The 21,974-nt window shown below is 37.9% G+C and overlaps 1 protein-coding gene across 8 annotated transcripts in view; it reads left to right on the top strand.

The window, feature by feature from the left end:
* The window catches only part of LOC126338352 (protein hu-li tai shao), a 116,945-nt gene that overhangs the window by 61,184 nt on the left and 33,787 nt on the right, over window positions 1-21,974 (top strand). For 4 of the 8 annotated variants that reach the window (XM_050001545.1, XM_050001546.1, XM_050001548.1 and 1 more), the window contains 5 exons: window positions 11,817-11,909; window positions 12,001-12,196; window positions 14,443-14,589; window positions 15,319-15,390; window positions 15,743-15,805. In XM_050001545.1, the coding sequence (XP_049857502.1) occupies window positions 11,817-11,909; window positions 12,001-12,196; window positions 14,443-14,589; window positions 15,319-15,390; window positions 15,743-15,805 (571 nt within the window). The remainder of the gene's footprint in view (window positions 1-11,816; window positions 11,910-12,000; window positions 12,197-14,442; window positions 14,590-15,318; window positions 15,391-15,742; window positions 15,806-21,974) is intronic. The other 4 variants (XM_050001552.1, XM_050001551.1, XM_050001549.1 and 1 more) reach the window with 1 other exon arrangement.

Genomic DNA, 21,974 nt, shown 5'->3' with positions numbered 1-21,974 from the left:
TGAATATACCCTTTATGCTGAGTCAAATTTATACTTTGGCAGATTATTAGCAATTAAAATTTAGTTGAGGAGTTTGCTTTTCCATCCGCAGTTGTAGGTTTTACTCAATAGCTGTTTCGTCATCTGCAAATACGAAGATCGTGGAAGTGGGGAGCTTCATCTCCAATCTCAGATTGGTCAGTGAAGATACGTGTAAGTTGTTGTATCTTCATGTTCCAGAAGTAAATTGTTGGCAAATATAGTGACACCAATCCATAATTTGCTCAATGTTAAAGGCCCAAAGAGGTGTACATTACTTAACTGTAGTATTATTAATTGCTCTTAGTTTGTTGAGGCTGATGCTTGACCTGTCTGTTTCAGTCTTTGAGGATCATGACTCTTAATCCTAGTTGAAAAAGTCCTTTCAGGAAATTCCATCAGTGAAAGTAAGGAAGAATTAAATGAACTATTGAATGGAATGAACAGTCAAGTAGGTGCAAAATATGGATTGACAGTAAACCAAAAAAAGATAAGAAAGGAGTAGCATAAATGAGATTACCATTAAACCAAATCCAAGCATAGCTCGGGCCTCATTAAAAGGACCACACTCGAGTAAAGGTCAGGCTTGATTAGGTCAATGCTCGAGCCACCTATTGCTCGAAAACTTGAGTAATTTTGTGTGAGAACAGATTGCTCGAAAACTTCAGTAATTTTGTGTGAGAAGAGTGTATGGATGTCTCTCAGTAAGCCCCTTGACAGGTGCTGGCTTCTGTTGTCAATCACTAGAATTATTTTGAAAGAGACATTAGCAAACTTAACAGCTGCTCTCTTTAATGGCTAAGCCAGTACTATTGCATTGATGTAATTTTGTGTGTGTCTTCATTAGGTTTCACAATTTGCTGTAATTCTGCTACAAATATGTCACATTTGTTGAGTGAGCAAGAACTTTTGGAATCTCAAGAGGAAGAAATTGCTCAATAACTCACTTTGCACTTTGTCATCATTAATTTAAAATTTATATCTAAAAACAAAGATGATGTGACTTACCAAACAAAAGCACTGGCAGGTCGATAGACACACACACAAACAAACACACAAAATTGAAGCTTTCGCAACCAGTGATTGCTTCTTCAGGAAAGAGGGAAGGAGAGGGAAAGACAAAAGGATGTGGGTTTTAAGGGAGAGGGTAAGGAGTCATCCCAATCCTGGGAGCAGAAAGACTTACCTTAGTGGGAAAAAAGGACAGGTATACACGGGCTCGCGCACGCGCACACACATATCCATCCTCACATACACAGACACAAGCAGACATTTTTAAATTTTGTAATCTATCAAAGAACTATGGTAACAGTGAAAAATAACTCTTGAGGCTTAGCGCTTTTTTAGTATTTATTGCTATTGAAGATGTATCAGTTACTCTTGATGATATGTACGTTATGTAGGTGCCAGTAATTCCTTACGTGACGACATAAAGGGTTTTGTTTTGGGGGGAGGAGACAAGAGGGTCATCAATCTCATAGAATTAGGGAAGGACGGGGAAAGAAGTCGGCCGTACTCTTTCAGAGGAACCATCCCGGCATTTACCTGGAGCAATTTAGGGAAATCATGTAAAACCTAAATCAGGATGACCGGACACGGGGTTGAACCATCGTCCTCCTGAATAAGAGTCCAGAGTGCTAACCACTTGGCCACCTCGCTCAGTAAACGACATAAAGGGCTGATTTTCTATGCTCAGTATTCTAAGTGGCTGGTCTCCAAAGTGTTTAAATAGTAATGGAGAAGATAAAAGTAAAGAAACAGCATAAATTAGAGTCCCTATAAACTTAAAACATTGTACCGTGTGTGTTTATAATTAAACTGATGTGTTCAGAGGGCTACAGTTTGGGCTGTATATATCACAGGATGCTGAAACATTGTAGGTATGTTCCTTAATCTGTGCGCTCATGGAGTATGCTCGAGAAAAAAAGGAAAAAAAGTTCCATTTTCTGCCATCAGGTGAAAATATGGTACTGTAAACAGTCAGAATGTGGTATGGGTGCAGGAAAAGGGGAGGAACGATCAAACATGTGAAATGGTTGTTGTGATGTGTTTATTAGGATATGGTCACAAGTTACAACATGTTCAATATGGTCTCTTGACTCAGGAACATGGTGAATCAGCAACATGGCATGGTCGACAGTTCCTTGTAGCGTATCTGGTGTAATCAGAGCAGTATCTCATCCTATGCTGTTCTTCAGATTAGGAATAGTCTAGGTACATCCTTGATAGACATGATCTTTCAGACATTCCCTTGACCAGAAGTCACATGGATTCACATCGGGGGATCTGGAAGGCCACACATTTTGAAACTGCTAAAGATGACGTGGTCATTACTAAAAGTTTCCTTGAAGCAAATCCTTCACCTGGCAAATGACATGAGGTGTTACCCAATCTCGGGCGGAAATAGTGGTGTGTACATATTTGTGTTTTTGCAAAGCTGGAACCGTGTTGCACAGGGAGCTCCTTTTAACATGCACCTGTCACTGTGCACCTAACAAGCCCGCAACATGTCATCTCCTTAAAAGAAAAATGGACAGAGAATGAAGGAGCTTGTGAAACCATATCACACAGCCACATTCTGGCTGCTTAAGGCACCATATTTCAGCTGGTGGCAGAAAGTGGAACTTTTTTTTCAGCGTACTCTACAAGTGTCGTGATTAATGAATACACCTATAGTGTTACAGCCTCCTGCCATGTATACAGCCCACACTGCAGCATGCGGAAAACTGTCCGCTTAATTAGAACCACTCGATAAAAAGAAGTGAAGGAACTGTGCCATCTTTGAAGGAAAATAGTGCTGTCCTTGCTGGAAATTCTTTCAGTGCAAGTATGGAAGAATTACTGGAACTACGGGATGGATTGAACAGTCTAATGAGCACTGAATATGGATGCGAGTAAACCAAAGAGAGAGAAAAATAAAGGAGTAGAATAAATGAGATTACCAATAAACTTAAAATAAAAATTGGGGACCACATAATTGCTGAAGTGACAGAAGTGTGCTATCTTGGAAGGAAAATAAATCATGGTGGAAGTAGCAGATTAGCATAAGTAAATAGGATTCTCCTCACTAAAAGTAATTTGCCACTGGGATAAAATACGGACATTAATTTGAAGAAGATATTTCTGAAAATATTATTCTGGAGCACAGCGTTATATGGAAGGGAGTCATGGTCTATGGGAACACTGGAAAAGGGTCCTTAAGGCATAACTTGACACTGTCAGGGTGAAACTGGAAAAGTGAAAGAGAGAATTGAGTAAAGAGATTTGAGACGTGCTAGTAGGAAAAGGGCTGCTTCAGGAAGAGAACTGCGTTCAACAGTTTTGTCACTGGCACAAAAAGTAACTTCGCTGTGGCATCTCATTTATGTTAGGGAAGAATCCTCCAGTAGATCTAGGTACAGCCAAGGGGCGCAGCATGCTTGCAATGGGAAACCAAAGTTTTCAGAGAAAATAGAAAAGAAGAAAAAAAGTCATAGAAGAGGTGTGGGTCATTTGTAATGAAAATTAGGATACAAATAAAAGATTGAAAATTCAAGCCAAGTGCTTGTCTTAGCCAAGTGGTAGAGGACATACGTTATTCCTGCAAAGATTTTAAAAGGATAATCATACTGTGATAGTAAATGAGGTAGGAAACACCATTGAGGTGACATTAACCTACTGAATATAGGCTTGGATGGCTATGGGTTCATTACAGATGGTACAGACAGACAGTTTTGTGAAGTAGTTTTGAACACATTTTTTTGAAAACTGTCATGAGTGGCTAGTTAGACAACCCTCATGGAAGGAAAGATTTTAGACCTTGTGATTGCAAACAGGTTGGCATGATATCAGTGTCAATAGAGAGGAGGATTAATGATCATGATGTCATCATAGCAACAGTGGTTACTAAAGCCCATAATTCCATCAAGAAGGCATTTTAAACTGATTGTAAATAACACTCTGGAAAAGTGTGTATCGAGTAGATGGAAGGGACCCACCATGGTTTAATAACAAAATTCAGAAAGCACTGATGAAGCACAGATTGTTGCATTCTTGGTTCAGAAAAGAATACATAAATGTAGACAGGCAAAAGCTACTAGAAATTCATGCATTTATAAAAAGATAAATGCTTCATTGTTCTCTATATACGTAAATGATCTGATGGATAGGGTGAGCAGCCATCTGCAACTGTTTGCGGATGACACTGCAGTGTATGGCAAAGTATCTTTGTTTATTGGCTGTAGGAGGATACATGTTGAATTGGACAGAATTTCTGCTTGGCGTGACGAATGGCAGCTTGGTCTAACTGTGGAAAAATCTGAAGTTAATGCAGACGGGTAGGGGAAAAAAATCATGTAATGCTCAGATTCAGTATTGGTAGTGTGCTACTTGACAGTCACAATGATTAAATTTCTAGGGGCAGTGTTGCAAAGCGATGAAATGAAAGGAAAACATAAGGTCACCAGTAGAGAAGGCGAATGGTCTACTTAAATTTATTCGGAGATTTTTAGGAAAATGTAGCTCATTTATCTGTGTAAAAGACTTTGTATAGAACGCTAGTGCAAACCATTATTCAGTACTGCTTGAGTGTTTGGGATCACCATCAGATTGGGTTAAAGGAAGACATCGAAGTGATTCGTAGGTATGCTGCTAGATTTATTACAAGCAGATTAGATCAACATGCGAGTATAGTGGAAATGCCTTGTGAAGGCGCTGGAGAGAAGTAATGATCGTTTCTTGAAATACTATTGTGAAAATTTAGATAATCTGCCTCAAAATAAGAGAAATTAGGACTCTCACAGAGGCATATACACTGATTAGCCAGAATGTTACCAACACCGACCTTCTACAAATATAAACCTGTCCAGGTGATAGCAGCTCACCTGATGAGGAGTGGCTGCACACACATATACATACTCCATCCTGTTCATTAATTTTACAATGATTATGAGTCCTTAATACCAGTGGCATTGTAGATGTAAAGGAGGATTTACCCATACCTCTGTTATATACCTCCCCAATCTGAATGGTATGGTAGGCTATCATATCTCCACTATTAAAGGTCTCAAGTCCTACAACAGTTTTAACTGTATAGCCGTTATAACTAACTAATGCAATGGTGATCCACCTGTTACCACACTGAGCTGAATCAGTTTTGGTAATAGTGAAATTAAGAAACCATCCACAAAACAGAGGGGCACTGCAACTTAATCTTCAAGACCATCCACGGTAGTAATATCGACATCGTCAATAGTTTTGTAGACAGTCAGACGAGAACATCTTCTGTATATCCTTTAACGTGGCTTCATGCGTGTGAACGGTCCAATGCTGTTGCACTTGCAGCTGCACAAAGACAGGCGCCTTCTTAACAAATTGATTACTTATATAGGAAACACTGTTGCCTCCTTGAGTCCCTGGTTCTCGATGTACGCTTGAGCATAAGCATGTGCGGACTTAGCATTTTCGCAGTCACGCAGTGGAGCATTATCCTAGACACATGCTGAGGTAAAACTAGCGGCAAGTGTACATGCTAGTGCGCTTATGTAACGACCAGACGGAGATGAGTGGTTACATAATCACTGAGCCAAGGCTTGCACTGAGTGCAACCTAGAGTGCCCCTGTGAGCATGCTGTCCGTATGTTGAATGCTATCTACCTGCATTTGACCAAGGGCACAGTGTGATGACCCGGAGGCTCGGCATAAGCATTTCGTGAACTGCATGACTTGTCGGGTGTTTGAGGAGTGCTGTGGTGAGTGTCTGCAACATGTGGTGAAACCAGGGTGAAATCATGTCCATACGTCATGGGGTTGTGTGGCCACACTTCATTACGGATGTTTGTCATCGTAGGCTGGGCAGACTGGTAAAACAGGGCAGGCAGCAAACTGTGGTTTAACTAACATCAGATTTCAGTGGTGGGCAGAGTGCTAGTGTGTTTGAACATCGGTACACTGAACACTTCTAACGCTGGGCCTCTGCAGCCGACGACCCAGGCGTATGCCAGTGTTAACACCATGGCATATGCTGATGGGAGGGCACGAATCCATTGTCTTCCAGGGGGAGAGCCCTTGATACCTGTACTGCGGGAGAGAACTAGCTGGTGGTGGCTCAATTATTCTCTGGGCAACATCCACACGGGCATCCATGGGTCCAGTGGAGCTCATGCAAGGCACCATTACAGTGAAGGATTATCGTACACGGGTTGCAGACCACATGCACCCCTTCATGACGATCATGTTTGCCAACGGCTGTGGTCTTTTTCAGCAAGATAATATACCAGTCCACAAGGCCTGCAATGTGATGGAATGGTTTGAGGAACACAGTAGGGAGTTCAGTGGACAGCTCCAATTGATGTTGATGTGCTGGGCCCCCCAACTCAACAGATTTGAACCCTATCAAACATATCTGGGATGTGATTGAATGTGAAATCGGAGCTGACTCCCCCTTTCCCGGAATTTACAGTAATTAAGTGACTTGTGTTTGTAGCTGTGGTGCCAAATCTCTCCAGTGACCTACCACGGCCTCATTGCTTCCATACCACAATTCATCATTGCTGTTATCCATGCCAAATGTGGATATACTGACTATTAGGTAATTGGTTATAATATTCTGGCTGATCAGTGTAGGTATTAATATTTCCATTGCTCCATTTTCTAATGAAAAAGGAAAGTGATGGCTAGTAGGTACTCTCCACCAGGCAGTTTGATAGGTGTGGAGTATGTATGTAGGTATAGAGTAGAGTTATATTATAAGCAGCTTCAACACTGAACACAAACAAATGTTATGTTGGTTCCTGTTTTTTAATGTTATAATATGTGAGTCGGGTCAACATGGAATAAGATTGGCTGCTTGGGCCTGTTAACTTGGTTGCTATTTCTGTTCCTGCTATTGGCAGATGGAATTTCACAAGCCACAGTGTAAATCTCTATAGAAGTTGTAAATGAAAATTGGATGATTTGACAGGAGAATCTTTAAGATACGACACAGACACTCACAGGAGGATAAGTCTGTAGCTCATTGTGTAGTGGCTAGCATTGCTGCCTCTGGATCATGGGGTTCGGGGTTCGATTCTTGGCCGCCGGGGACTGGGTGTTTGTGTTGTCCTCATCATTTCATCAACATTATGGCCATTAATAACAGTGACTAGATTGGACTGTGTAGAAACTGAACTGTGTAGAAACTGAACTGTGTAGAAACTGAGACTTTGTACGGGCACTGATGACCACGCATTTGAGTGCCCCACAAACCAGTCATCATCATCACAGGAGGATAACTGTAGTCTCTGACACCAGCACATCAACATCAATTGGAGCTGTCCACTGAACTCCCTACTGTGTTCCTCAAACCATTCCATCACATTGCAGGCTTGTGGACTGGTATATTATCTTGCTGAAAAAGACCACAGCCGTTGATGTGGCTATATTAGATGTAGGTGGATATAACTTGGTATGCAGATTAAGTATAGAGAGACTAGTGATTGCTACTTAGGGTAGAAAACACTCAGTCTAATAATTTTGAATTATCTATAAAACAACTTACGCCGGCTGTGGTGGTCTCGCAGTTCTAGGCGCGCAGTCCGGAACCGTGCGACTGGCACGGTCGCAGGTTCGAATCCTGCCTCGGGCATGGATGTGTGTGATGTCCTTAGGTTAGTTAGGTTTAAGTAGTTCTAAGTTCTAGGGGACTGATGACCACAGCTGTTAAGTCCCATAGTGCTCAGACCCATTTGAACCATAAAACAACTTGCACGTTATTAAAATTTCTGAACTTCCAAGCTGAATGAGGTAATAGTAAGTAGATAATTTATTTTTTGGTGTCATTTTCTATTTTTGTTATTACTTTTATTTGTTCACAATTAGTTCCAGCCTTCTTGGCCATTCTCAAGTGATTATATTTTTCTGTACAAAATAGCATGTATTACATTACCTCCATGAATAGAAGTGTACTGGTGTGAATGTGACTGTTTTAAATACATTTACCTGCAATAGGAGACCATGCCATGCATATTGAAATGGCAGTGTCTTTAAATTTATGTTTTCTCTTTGGTTTGGTTCACAAATGCTATGCTGTTGGTTTGATAACTGACTTTTGCACAGGTATTAGATTGATCAAAGGATAAAGCTAAGTGCAAAATAAATAGAATATAGTCTAACATAAGTTGTGACACTTTGTCTCGTTGCCGTTGTTACTGTAATGGCAGTGCCCCAAGTGGCCAGCAAGCTAAACTTCTGAATGTGATATTGGCTGAGTGCGAACAGTATCGTTCATATTGATTTGTAACATAGCTTCTATGATAGTGGGCATATGTAGTGTCATAAACGCCAACAATAACCAAAAAAAGACATCAAATTTGCATTTTTTTAGTTTCCTAAGAACCCTGTGAAGTATGAAGTGGTACATTACAGGACAGTTTGTCTATGATTCTCTTGTTACATACAGATACCTTACCGAAGTATGTTGTTTTCCTTTGAGAACAAAAAATTGCCAGTAAATACCGAAAGATCTGACCTTTTGCTAAATGACGTTGTATATATACACAACAACAATAACTTTTGTTCTCTACACTTTCATCCAAATTAGTGAATGTAAAATGGAGGAAACTTATGTGGAATGTAGGAAACTGGGGAGTGTAATACTTATATTATTTAACATACCAAATAAGCCACCAGTAGCTGAAGGGAAAGCCACAAAAATGTGATGATAAATAAAGAGACTGACATTTCAGTATGTAAGGCATAGTTTTCTGTTGCTGGTAAACATATTTAAAATAAGTTTTCATTCACATCATTACACTTCTGTTTATGGAGGTAATATAAAATATTCTGTTTTGTACAGCCTAGAAGGCTGAAACCACTTGTGAACGAGTAAAATTAACACAGCAAAAGTGAAAAATGCAACCTTGCTTTATAGAAGATAGCCCCCAAAATTGCAGTTTGTAGCAAATAATTGAAGTTTGAACGATTTCTTAGTAACGCATAGTCTCTAAGAAATTCATTCCAAAACACGTTTGCTAAAATTCTACTCACCCTACATCTCCAAAAGAAATTCTTAATGGTATCAATTCTATTAAAAATAAATATTCAAGTGGTTATCATGAGATCAGCAGTCAAATAAAGAAATATTTTAGTATTTTGAATTATTTATGTAATAAACTTTATTTGCGGTGATATTTTCCAGCTGGAATTAAACATGCTGTTGTCAAACTACGTCACAAGAAAAGGAGAGAGAACATTGATGACATGAGCCATCTGCCTACTGCTAGTGTATTCAAAAATTTTGAAGATCATCATTGTGTCACTCAGTGGTAAAGTACCAGACTCTGGATCCAGAAGTTTCGGGTTCAATATATGGTCAATCTTCGAATTTTTAGCTGGCACTTTACTTCTCTTACCTCTGACAATATGTTGATAGCTTAGGTCTTCATAGACCTGGCTGTGTAAGTCAGTTCAAAGGTTGGAGAAAGAACGTGACTTGTCATCTGTAGAAAAATGCTAACAATGCTAAGTAAAGCATTGTTATTCAAACTAAATTTTGTACTGGTGACAGGTTCACCATGTACAATAGAATTCACAAACCGTTAGTGCAGAAAAACATACTCACTAACTAGTTCAGATTGCAAAAAGGCCTATTAACTGAACAGACAAAATTTTCTTTGACAGATGATGTATATAGTAGGATCAGGAAATCAGAAATTATTACCATTATGAATATTTTGTGACATGACTAAAGCTTCGTATTGTGTGAACCGTAATATCCGCTCTCAAATTATGGAATATGACATACAGCAGCTTCATGGTTTTTATGATATTTGCTGTTGCAGAAAACAGCATGTATCAATTTCATGTGGATCACGTAACAATGGAAACTCCTAATTTGGAGCATCATACATAGTGTACTACAGGACTCAAACTAGAATCCTCTTGTTTCTGATTCATGGAAATGATCTTTCACTTCAAGTTTTTGAAGATGTAAATTTTTGTCCCTTTTGCAGATATCACATGTATTTGTCAATTTTTGTCCCTTTTGCAGATGACACATGTATAGTTATAAAAAGTAATGTTTCCTAACTGAAAAGATAGCTGAAACTCATTTGAAAACATCAGTAGATGCTTCAAGGCAAAAGTTTGGTTATTAAATTTTGACTATGACTCGGTACATACAACTAACTGCTCCTCGTATCCTTTTTTGTCACCAATGTTACTGATTCCTTAGAAATTTTGAAAAGCGTAAGTAAAATGCTAGGACCAAAACTAGCATCTAGCAAGACTTCAAAGGTTTCAGATTAGTCCCAAAAGATGTCAGGTACATACATATTCAACAACATGGCAGAGTTTAAGACTGAATTTAGAAATTTGGGATGAGCAACTCCTCTTCCTCTTCATTGAAGAGTATATCCCTGGAAAGTCGTAAAAATAATTCCTTAGGTTCTTAAGTTAAATCATTGAATTGCACTGAAATAAAATGTATATTTTAAACTTCTGTTCCACATAAACAGAACTTTTCATGTATATCGATTATATATACTATGTAAATGATACTAGAAATATAAAATGGGTTTTATCTGTAGTTTGTGGTAATCGAGAAATTGTCTTATATGAAGCCTTCATGGCTAATACAGTTAACAGATGTGCAGTCTACTGGTATTTTTAAGATGGTGTCATTTACTATATGATTACCAAAGGACATTAAATGTGTGCTGCACAATTCCACCTCAGCCCTTGTTGCTGCCATTTATTAAAGTGATGCTACATCATCTTATAGTTCTAGAACACCTTTTACCCTTAAATAATCCGCCCCGATAGCTGAGTGCTCAGTGCGGCGGTCTGTCAAGCCAAGGGGTCCAGGTTCGATTCCCAGCCGGGTCAGAAATTTTCTCCGTTCAGGGTCTGGGTGTTGTGTTGTCCTCATTATCATTTCATCATCATCAGTGGAAGGCAACAGGAAACTACCACTGGAATCACTTCCCTAGACACTCATGCATTGGGCCTCTCTGACGAGGCTCCCCCCATGACAAGACCTGCCGTAAGGCAGAACACAAATTTTTTTTCCCTTAAATATTTAGGATATCGTATAAAGTAGAAACAGTAACCGTTTAATGAATGGAAAGCACCAGTTTGCTTTTGTTCTACAATATTACTTTTATTGTGTTTTTGGCTTACAAGGACATCTTCAGACATTTACTAATTATTGTCACCAAAGAAGTTACAATGTTGTAAACAACATTTGAAGAGAAGTTAAACGTCTAAATTGTAGCAGAGACATACATTAACATCTTTGACAGTGTGGTGGCAATGCACTGAAAAATTAAAAAATTAAACTGTAAATAAATAAAAATGGAGTTGACAGGAAAAACTTGAACACAAAATAGGACCAGCAAGCCCACATAAGTTTCTATTAATAAAAAAAAAAAATAAAAATAAAATAAGTGCTGGACAAGGCTACTTCAGGAAGTATAAAACATGGAGAGTGATACACAAACTAATTAAAAGAAGAAACAATTATCAGTGTAACTACAGAACACATAATGAACTTTAGCAATATCAATAAGATAAACAGAAATAAATAACTGCCGGAAAATAGGAGTTCGAGAGAACATACAGAATATGCAATCTTTGAGAGTGTGCTAGTACTGCACTATTAAAAGGTAAAAAGGCTGACCATTTAAATCATTCTTAAAATATGCTACAGGTGACACGCTTCTGTTTTATTTATCTTACTACAGATTTATGTCATTGAAGTAATTTGGTATCAAACACTATGTATTTGAGATAATTTACATATAAAGTGTTCAGTCTTACCTTTTTTGTTTCCTATTTTACAGATAAAGGATAACAGGCGAGCAGATAAAATTACTTCAGGCCCACAGTCTCACATTCTCGAAGGAGTCTCGTGGGAAGAAGCGAAGAAATTGCAGGTACATAAAAATTTTTCATATTTCTTCATATCATTTGCTAGTTTTCTGCTATTGACTTTGGGCACTTAATTGAACATGCTTTGAGTTTCAGGATGCTAATATCTCTGCTACTGGTGACCAAGTCATTTTGGTAGGAGCTGCTTCAAAAGGAATAATTCAAAGAGGCTTCCAGCATAATGCTTTAGTGTATAAAACTCCATATGCTAAGAACCCATTTGACACAGTAACAGATGAAGAACTTGAGGAGTACAAGAAAGTTGTAGAAAGGAAACAAAGGGGTGAATCGTGTATGTATGTCTGTTTCATAAAATCCATAGTGAATAACAGTTAAATGTATGCAGTGACTTGTTTTGTTAGTAAGATAGTTACTTTGGTGATACTGTTTTAAAATGCTATTTTCGTACATCCTGAATTGTGTGAATGGACATCATATGATAACCAACATCTCAACATAAGGTTGTATATGGATATGACGTTCTTTCATTGTTACCATGTAATAAGAACCTCATTGAACCAGAATGAGCAATATGTATATAGACAATGCAAATATAGTTGGAAAGTTATGGTAGAATTTAAATAATTTAGGAGTAAGGGAGACGACTCACCAAACATCAGAACTGTTGAGTTGTTGACAGTCACACACAAAAGGTGCAAGGCTTGGCCAACCCATTCACTCGGCATTTCATGCTCCATTCCTGTCACTGTCTTATCCTAACCCATCAGAGGCAAGGCCATATGTGAGAGCAGCCCTATTGTCATACACCAACATTGCTGCCGTCACGTCACATCTTTTTGGGTTGGTATGACGACCATCAACTGTCCACCAGAATGAATGACCACTACCTAACTGTGACCAGGAACAAAACTGGATAGAGAGACATGACTTCTTTGAAGTTTCAAATAACTGAATTTAAGAGTTTCAAAACCCAGCTTAATAAACATGGCCGGGGGTGACCAACACAACCAAATGTGCATACCCAAACTGCATTTGCCCAATCCCTAGTGCCAAGAAGAACAGAGAGCAATGTAATATGAATCTGAGCTATGCTGTGATTTGAGCAACCATTTTGAGAGGCTTCTTACTTATCGTCTTCAGATGAAGTGACTATTACGGAGGGAACCTCTGTGGAATCTATCTTGGGCTTTTTGAAGTGAGTGTCCTGATTGGTTGTTGAAGATATGGTAGTGATAGGGAGCAGGTACGTTGTGTATACTATCCATGTGTTGCATCCCACTAAGGCAAAAATTTTGTTGCCAAATATGAGTTGCATCATTGTGTTCGGCTGATGTATTTAAGGCCACATTTGTACTAAAAACTGTAATCTGTAAGCATCATTACTTGCAGTGAGATTTTGTCAAAGATCAGTGACCTCAATTTTCATTTTTGTAGAGAACATGGTCATTATTATAGTTGTCCAGAGTTCTGGTAATCATTGTGTGAGTGACCTTGCCTATCATAAGAATGTCACAATTGATGTCCTCCTCCTCCATATTTCTTGAATTGTTGTTTGTAGGGAAAATGATGTGCATTTTCTTCTCTGCAGGTAGCCAATGTTTCAGGCTTGGTGCATTGGATGTGGCAGCACCTTTTGTTTATGTACAGTTTAGTGGGCTTCTCTTCCCATAGGTGTGTTGCTGTCATGTACTGATTGACTGACTTCCATGAGAACAGTTATTCAGAATGCAAATAAAACTTTTGCTTTAGCCAAACAGGAAAAATAAATAAGTATGTAATGTTCCTGCTGCAGAATACGCTGACACATTGTCTTTCATGCAGTTTCCAATTATAGGCCCTGTTTTAGGTTTAAGTGTACAATTGGATGACAGTAACATCTGACTATATTGACATATGTAAATGTTTTTGACAGTGTAGGTAATTATAGTAGTACAATTTTGTAGAATAATGCTATGAGGAATTGTGGTCAGCAGCAACCTTTCTCTGACTAAAGATGCTGCAGTAGACACTGAGTGAACTAAAGAATTGTCAGTAAAGAATGTCACCATGTTTTAAGAGGTTTGAAATCTGCCAAGTCATCTCATAACAGTATGTTTAATTAGCATTTAGATGGAACTTCGTATGCTAAAGCTTTAATTATCATAAAATACTTTTCTCTCCCACATGAATTCATCTAGAAATTGGATAAAATGCATTTGTTTGTAGACACACACCTGTATTCTCGAAAGCCTCATGAAATATAGGACATCAGAATCATACTTTTTTTAAAAAAGAAATAAATGTCAAAATGCACTTTATATTTTTAATGTTGAGATTAAAAAAATGGAGAACTAAATATTCTTATGTTTTGACTTTTATTTATTACTATAATGAAGTTTTTAAAAGTTGCATCAGACCGTTTGTTGTTTCACATACAGAGTTTAATTTTTGTATTCCAGAGTCAGATTTTGTCCTTAGGAAATACCTATAAATTAGTGTAGAAGTTGACCTAAGTGCTTGTGTATTTTCCTCTTATTAATTTTCTGTTAGAAAATTGTGTCTTGTAAGAAAACACAATGTTCATAATTTTTATTGTAGTTGATGAAGACCAAACTGAATCGGAGCCACTTTCCTCTTCACTGCAAAACAGTCGGCCTACAAATGAAGATAGTATGCCGGCCACTAAGTCTCCACTTATGTCACCAACTTCTGCTGCTAGTGAAACGGAAGAAGAAAGCAGAGATGGTACAGGATATTTTCATTTAAGTTCATTGCTTCTTACTAATCCTCCCCCTTTTTAACGTTTAGTTAGTTTGAAAGAGTGGATGCAGAGAGAGAATGAAGCCAATAATTGAGTTTAATAAAAAGGTTTTTTTCCGTGAAAATTTTGCTTTCTATTGAGTAAGAGCTTCCCACAACACGAAAATGTATTGAACTGATCTCTGTCACTGAATAATGTCATGTGAAAAATTCTTTCTTTTTATTTTAACTTTTGTTTGCTTCTATAGTATCCATAGTAACCTTTTTATTGACTGTGAGCTTAGCAAAATTACTATTACTGCTATTCAGTGCCTGAAAAGAATTCACACAATTGATTGTGCTTATTTTTTTCTTTTTGTTTAACTGTAAATTTAACAAAAGAGTGAGCTAAATGGGAAGACTCAGTTTCCAAACACTCATAAATGTAGTTTAGCTCTGGTACTGAGTGGTGGAATATTTTATAAATGTGACAATTACCTGTATAAGCTGTTTGCAACCAGAAAATAAGATACTGTATGCATCACACGAGTTAAACTGATTTACAATATAGAGTCGACTGAAGTTCCCAAATGTTAAAAATAAGAAAAATCTGGTGAGATTGAAAGGGAGAAAACTACAAAATTGATAGACTGTGATATTTGGATGATTATAGATGGATATATTCTGCACTCTGTGGTGTTATCAGAAATAATTGTGTATTCATGCTTGTTACAGAACCGAGAGTTTTGCGGATAGAGACAAAGCAGGTTCCTCGGCCAAGTCAAGCTGAAGTTGTTCTGAGTGATGGTAAGTTGTATGTGAAGAAGAGTAATGTGCGCATTGTAGATACCACAAAGCTCGTTGCAGATGAATAATCTTGTCGTTCAGTGTTTTGTTAAACTGATTTTTTCCAGCAATATATGATTCCTAGGTAGTGGTACACTTTCAATAATTGCAGTGTTTAAAAACAGTTATTGCAGATTGGCTTCACTAGAAAAATGCAAGTTTTGTATTTTTGAAGCATTCTGTGATAGATTGTTTAAATTTATATAAGTAATATTTTAAGATAAGTATTGCCAATTTTATTGCATGTTGTTGCATTGCATGTCTCTGTTATGCTGAACATTTGAAAAATTGGTGCATGTCTGTTTGTTCAAAGCCGAAAGTGATCTCCCAGATCCAAATGTGGAGCGTTCCTTGTCACTTAGACTGCCAGCGAAAGGTGAGCATTCTTAGCAAATTATTTACTACAGAGATAGCTTGACTGTCAAGTAGTAGACACTGAACAAAAAGTAAGCAGAATGGTTGTACACTACTGTCAGTAAAATATAATGATTTCTTTACTTGAAAAGGTATCAGGAAACAAAGTTTAAATATATATATATTTTTGATGGTGATGGTCTCTATTAAGGTACTTACAGGAGCTTGATAGCAAAAATATACTTAGTAATATTGAAGGTAAGTTGGAGAGACATGCCTGTCAATAGGGAAATGAGAGAATTTATGAAATGTTGGAGAGGCATTGTGTGTCTCTAAATTTTTAAATCACTGTTGTATGCACATTTAAAAATATCAGATTTTTGACAAATAAAGTAGTCTTATGTAAACCACTGTGAAACTCTTGTAACATTGACGAGACTAAGGCCAGCAAGTGATAGGTGGAGCAATAAATAGTAACAGTTACTTCAAGCAATAAGTAGGGACAGAAGAAGAGGGCTTTAATGTAAGGCATACTAGAATCATTGAATAATCAAAAAGAAAAAGGAGACAGGCAAATTAAATTAACATTAATGATGATCAATTTCATCCTGCAAAGACTGAGACAGAAAATAAAAATGTAAGATTCTTGTTAGTTTGAATGATGTAGCTCACCTTGGAATTGTTAGCATGCTCAGTCAACTTAACACAGAAGTCAGTCAGTGAATTACAATCACCGGTAATTTATATTGTGTTATGAACCTATATATTGGCTTTGTCTGATCTCGGTTACACATGTTGAAGGAATAGCACTGCCATTAGGGAGGGCACGAGAATCAGGTATTAAGTGTGTAAACACACAGAAAAAAATTAAAAACAATAAGAATATTGTAAAAAAAACTGGAGCAGAGAGAACGGATGTTGCAGGTGTAATGCGTACTGAACAAGTAGAAGGGAAAGTGAAATGTATTCAGTAAACATATTTGAGCCTTGATGAGAATTTTAGGAACTTTGCGTTGCAATGGTGAACACACTCCAATTCGAGATGGTGTACTAAATGATTCCTGTGAATGCGAACAATGTAGTACTATATCAGTGTTAACAAACTGCAATATTTTTCCACTCACAGATAACCATCAAAAGGAAAGGAAGGGTCTCTCTCTCTCTCTCTCTCTCTCTCTCTCTCTCTCTCTCTCTCTCTCTCTCTTTTTCTCTCTTTCGGTGGAACACCACAGTCGTTATTCTTTCTGGTTATGGGCTATGACATTAGGGGAGAACCTTGGATTTAGTATTCTCCATAATGTAAGCATACATGATGCCAGAATTTCATGTTTTCCAAGTATTAATACCTTAACTCAAAGTGTACTGCAACTTTGTCGATTGAAAAAATATGGAACTGTTCAGAAACTGAGTCAGTGTGAGCTCACAGTGGTAGCACTTGAGACCTAGCTCTGTTGCTTCTGTTGGGAGACAAGATTCATATAAGAGGGTCACTCCATAAGAAATGCACACTATTTTTGTTAAAATACGGTTTTCATATTGCATGTGTGAAAGTTTTACAGTGTGTTGATACATCTTTCCCAGTTGTTTTCCAACTTATTTCAACCTGTTTCCATGAGTGGCGCGGTCAGCATGTCTTCAAGATGGCTGCTACACTTGACGTTCGTCAGAAGCAACATGCTGTCATAGAATTCCTGTGCTGTGAAAACGGGACTATGGGAATCATCCACAAGAGGTTGAAAAAGGTGTATGGAGATGCTGCTGTCGATCGCAGTACAGTTAGTCTGCGGGCAAGCAGGTTACGTGATGAAAGCGGGCACGGCAATATTGAGGATTGTCCTCGCAGTGGCAGGCCTCGTACTGCACACACTCGAGACAGTGTGCTGACAGTTAACGAATTGGTGACTGCTGACACGACGCATCACAGTGAACGAATTGTCATGCTGTGTTGGGATAGGGGAAAGATGTGTTTGCAGAATACTGGAAGTGTTGGCGTTAAAAAAGGTTTGTGCCAGGTGGGTTCCCAGGATGTTGACAGTCGCTCACAAAGAAACAATAAAAATGATATGCAGCGAACTTTTGGAACAGTATGAGAATGGTGAAGATGAATTTCTTGGAAGAATTGTGACAGGTGATGAAACATAGCTCCGTCATTTTTCACCAGATGAAGAGGCAATCGATGGAGTGGCATCATGCAAATTCACCCAAGGAAAAAAAAAAATTCAAAACCACACCTTCTGCTGGAAAAGTTATGGCTACGGTGTTTTTCGATTCCGAAGGACTCTTGCTTGTGGACATCATGCCAAGTGGAACCACCATAAATTCTGATGCATATGTGATGACTCTGAAGGAACTTCAAGCTCGACTGAGTCGTGTTCAAACACATCGACAAAAGCAGGATGTTTTGCTGTTGCACGACAATGCACAGCCACATGTCAGTCAAAAAAGCATGGAAGTGATCACAAAACTCGGATGGACAACACTGAAACACACACCTTACAGTCCTGACCTGGCTCCATGTGACTATCATCTCTTTGAGAAACTGAAAGACACTCTTCGTGGAACAAGGTTTGAAGATGATGACTCCTTTGTGCATGCCGCCAAACTGGCTCCAACAGGTTGGTCCAGAATTTTACCATATGGGTATACAGACGTTTGTTCCAGGATGGTGTAAGGCAGTTGAGAGAGATGGAAATTATGTGGAGAAATAAATACATTGTTCCTAATGTATTTATCTACTCACTGTAAAACTTTCAAACAGAATAAAAGATGGATTTAAAAAAAGTGTGCATTCCTTTGGAGTGACCCTTGTATTAGAGAGAGATTTGTCACACAGTAATAATGGTTTTGTATTCCAAATCAGTCTAAGGGTTTTGTTGCATTATAATAACATGGTATTGCTGAACAATGTTGCTTTTGGGGCTCAACATTCTTTTGCAGATAAGTTAGGTTCAAGAAACAAGTGAAAAAAAAAAAAATCATATGAAATCATATGAAATCATAATTAAAGGGACCGATGACTGTAGCAGTCTGGTCCCTTTAATCCCACAAACCACATAATTAAAGTGTCGACTTGCTGATACTGTGATTTCTTTTTCACATTGGAAGAGTTTTTTCCAATGCAGTGAAAAGATGTACATGTGCAGAATCTCCACTGCTAATTCTGCATGACTAACAGTGATGACTGAAAACTGCAATTCGAACTTGCTGGTTGTGGTGGTGGTGTCTATAGTTTACTCTTTGACAGAGCAAAATAGCTACTCAGAATCATTAAGTACTACTGTGAGTGAAGGTCTTAACAATAGGTTCTTAATAAAATTGTGATGAGCAGTTCACAACAAAGATTACCTAGGACGTTCGAAAAGCTGCCACAGGTTTTGCACATAACATCCCCACAGCCCATTCTGTAGAGAGCCAGATAATTTCACTTAATTCATTTTATATTGGAGAGGATGTGATTATCTAGAGGTTTTTGGTTATTACTGTAGTGTGACATTTTGCTGTATGTTGTTGGAAAATCACCAGAGTAGCAACTTTCAAGAGTAGATGGGTAGCTGGCTGCATAATCTCCCTAGCAGAGTGGTACACTGTCAAGGTGCCTGCAATGAAACCTAGTGTAGTAAGTAATAACTTTTACTATGTGACACCAAATCTTAGTGGTGTAACAATAAACCACGTACCTGGGCAATTACCACAGGTCTCTATATTCAACTTTTTTGTCATTGCTGCTGTCACCAAATGCTGCATACCAGCAGTATGTGCTTTTCTGTGATTCTCTGATATGCCAAATTTTTGTTCTTTATAGATTGATGTAGGGTCAGCTTGATCATGCTACTGCATCATACTATTGCTTCAAAGAGGTCTGTGGCAATTTGTGGTTGGAAGTGGGCTAATTTGTGAGTCCCACTTACCTTGGTTTGTTTCAAAGTGGGAATTGTGGTTCATGGAGAGACAATCCTTTGGTCTTCTCTTAGTATTGTATATTTGTATCTTCTAGACCTGCTCTATCACTGGTAGGTGCCTACACTTACATTCATTGCTTCCAGCATAATGCTATTTGTATGACCTTAATATAGCATGAGGTTATGAAAGGCATACAGGCTTCATATAGGCCCATGAATGCACCCCACACCCTGAATATGTCCATTTGCACATATTGTATCCACAACTACTCTTCCTTCTGAGGCTTATTTAATTTCCAAAGTTAATGTATCAGTGCTTATGTGGTCACCGTAGGTTGATCTCTTGTGCCATTTTATAAATAGTGAAGACACAAAATATCTCACCAGCTAATTTGTGTTTGTGTGTATGAGTGTGGACTAAACTTCAACAATAACAAATAAAAAATTTCTTTGTGAGGTATGACAACTTTTAAAATGCATACAGCTAGTAACACTCTTTCCTCACTTAAGAACAAAATACCATCTTGATTAAGCGTCGTGTCATCCTTTTTAATAAGTGTACTGTTTTATGCTATAGATTCAGACATTTAAATACAGTGAAAATTTCTTTGGGCTTTTCAGACTTTCAAAGTGGATATGTTCAGTACGTGGATCTTGGGTCTGTTGCTGGATCATGTTTTGTGTATCCCACAGTATTTCCTTCAGGAGTCTGCTCAATATCATCAGATGCTTTGCCAGTGGCCACACCTGATGATGTTGAGCAGTTGTCTTGAGGAAACATTGTGGGATACAGAAAACCTGATCCAGCCACAGACGAGAGAGCAATAAATTACATGGCAAAAACTTATTTACTTATCAGGTAGATATTGGTGGTCTGGTAGCTATTGGTGGTCTGAGAGAGTCACCTTTTCAAACTAGTGCATAACAATGAAATGTTGCACAATCTTATCCATAACGACATAATTGGTAGGCCATTGGATCTGCATCACGTTTCTGTACATCTCTTCATGTAAATAAATCGAAATTCTGTAGAAATAACCCTGCTTTGATAAATTTGCATTTTAATCTGTACTTGAAGTTAAGCATTATTCCTTCTGAAAATGCTTTTATTCTGTGCGAGTAAAGGGAATATTTTATAACTGGCAAACGGCTGTACTGAAACTTCCAAATTATACCACTGGTGTTAAGTGATTACATAATGTTTCAGAGATTCTGCAGTTAGCTATCCACAAATTAATGAGCAGCTGCTGAAGTTCTTTGCTTTCTCACAAGGAGAGTTTTCTAGCATAACACAGAGTAATGGTGAATGTAGTTTAGAATTCTCAGACTTCTATTTATGAGAATAAGTGCTATTAATTCTAAAACTTGCTCCACTCATAGCAATTATGTGAAAACAAAATGTAATTGGGTTGTCATATCAGAGTACAGAGACAACTGGAGAAACAACACTGTTTGTGGCTAGCAGTCTTAATAGAATTTCATCGAACTGTATCACAAATTAAAGGGGATACATGAAATGGCAGAATGAGAAGATTACTCTTAAGAAAGTGGTTTATCTGATTGTGGATGTTTAACAGCCACGTGTTTAGACCCACCTCAATGTAATCTACTCATTGATTTTTTGAATGAAATGCAATGTAGATAATATGGCTGGAATTCTCTGCATGGAACTTTTGCCTGTGAATGGTTATGCATGTGCTTTTTTTATGCATTGAGGATTCTTTATGCTGCAGAGGCTTTAAACTTGCATGACATATTTTATACATGTACTTCTGTTTGAAGGAGGCACTGATAATGCACAATATGCATGACCAAACAATTTATATAGTGTTAAGAAAAAGAAAAGAGAGACTTTAAAGAAGTGTAGAGAATAACCAGCATCCATTTGTTTTTGTGTTTCATTTATTTGAAGTACCATAAATGGTTTTGAGAAAAAAGTCTGATGGTACACTATGCAATAGTTTCAAAGCTTTAAATTCTTGCCACATACCATGCTACACAGTTGTCTTCAGATTGTCTTCAGATTGTATGCTGCTTATTTTAATAACAGATGTGCATATAATTACTGGTCACTTCCTTGTCCACTTTCATGATATTGGTGACTATAGTTTCTGAAACATTGACTTTTCTTGGATCAGAATAACAAAATGATTGACAGCCAAACACCTGTGCATATAAGTGAGCAGTGTTGTTTGTGGCACCAACTGTTATGCTGGATCTCACAGAATATTTTCACTTGCACAATGATAGTGTTTGGTATTGAGTTTGATTGCAGGATCGTATAACCTTCTG

Source organism: Schistocerca gregaria, chromosome 1 (assembly GCF_023897955.1).
Source record: "Schistocerca gregaria isolate iqSchGreg1 chromosome 1, iqSchGreg1.2, whole genome shotgun sequence".
In the NCBI taxonomy this organism is placed as follows: Eukaryota; Metazoa; Arthropoda; class Insecta; order Orthoptera; family Acrididae; genus Schistocerca; species Schistocerca gregaria.
The sequence above is the reverse complement of the archived record's forward strand: the minus strand, read 5'-3'. Positions and strand labels throughout refer to the sequence as shown.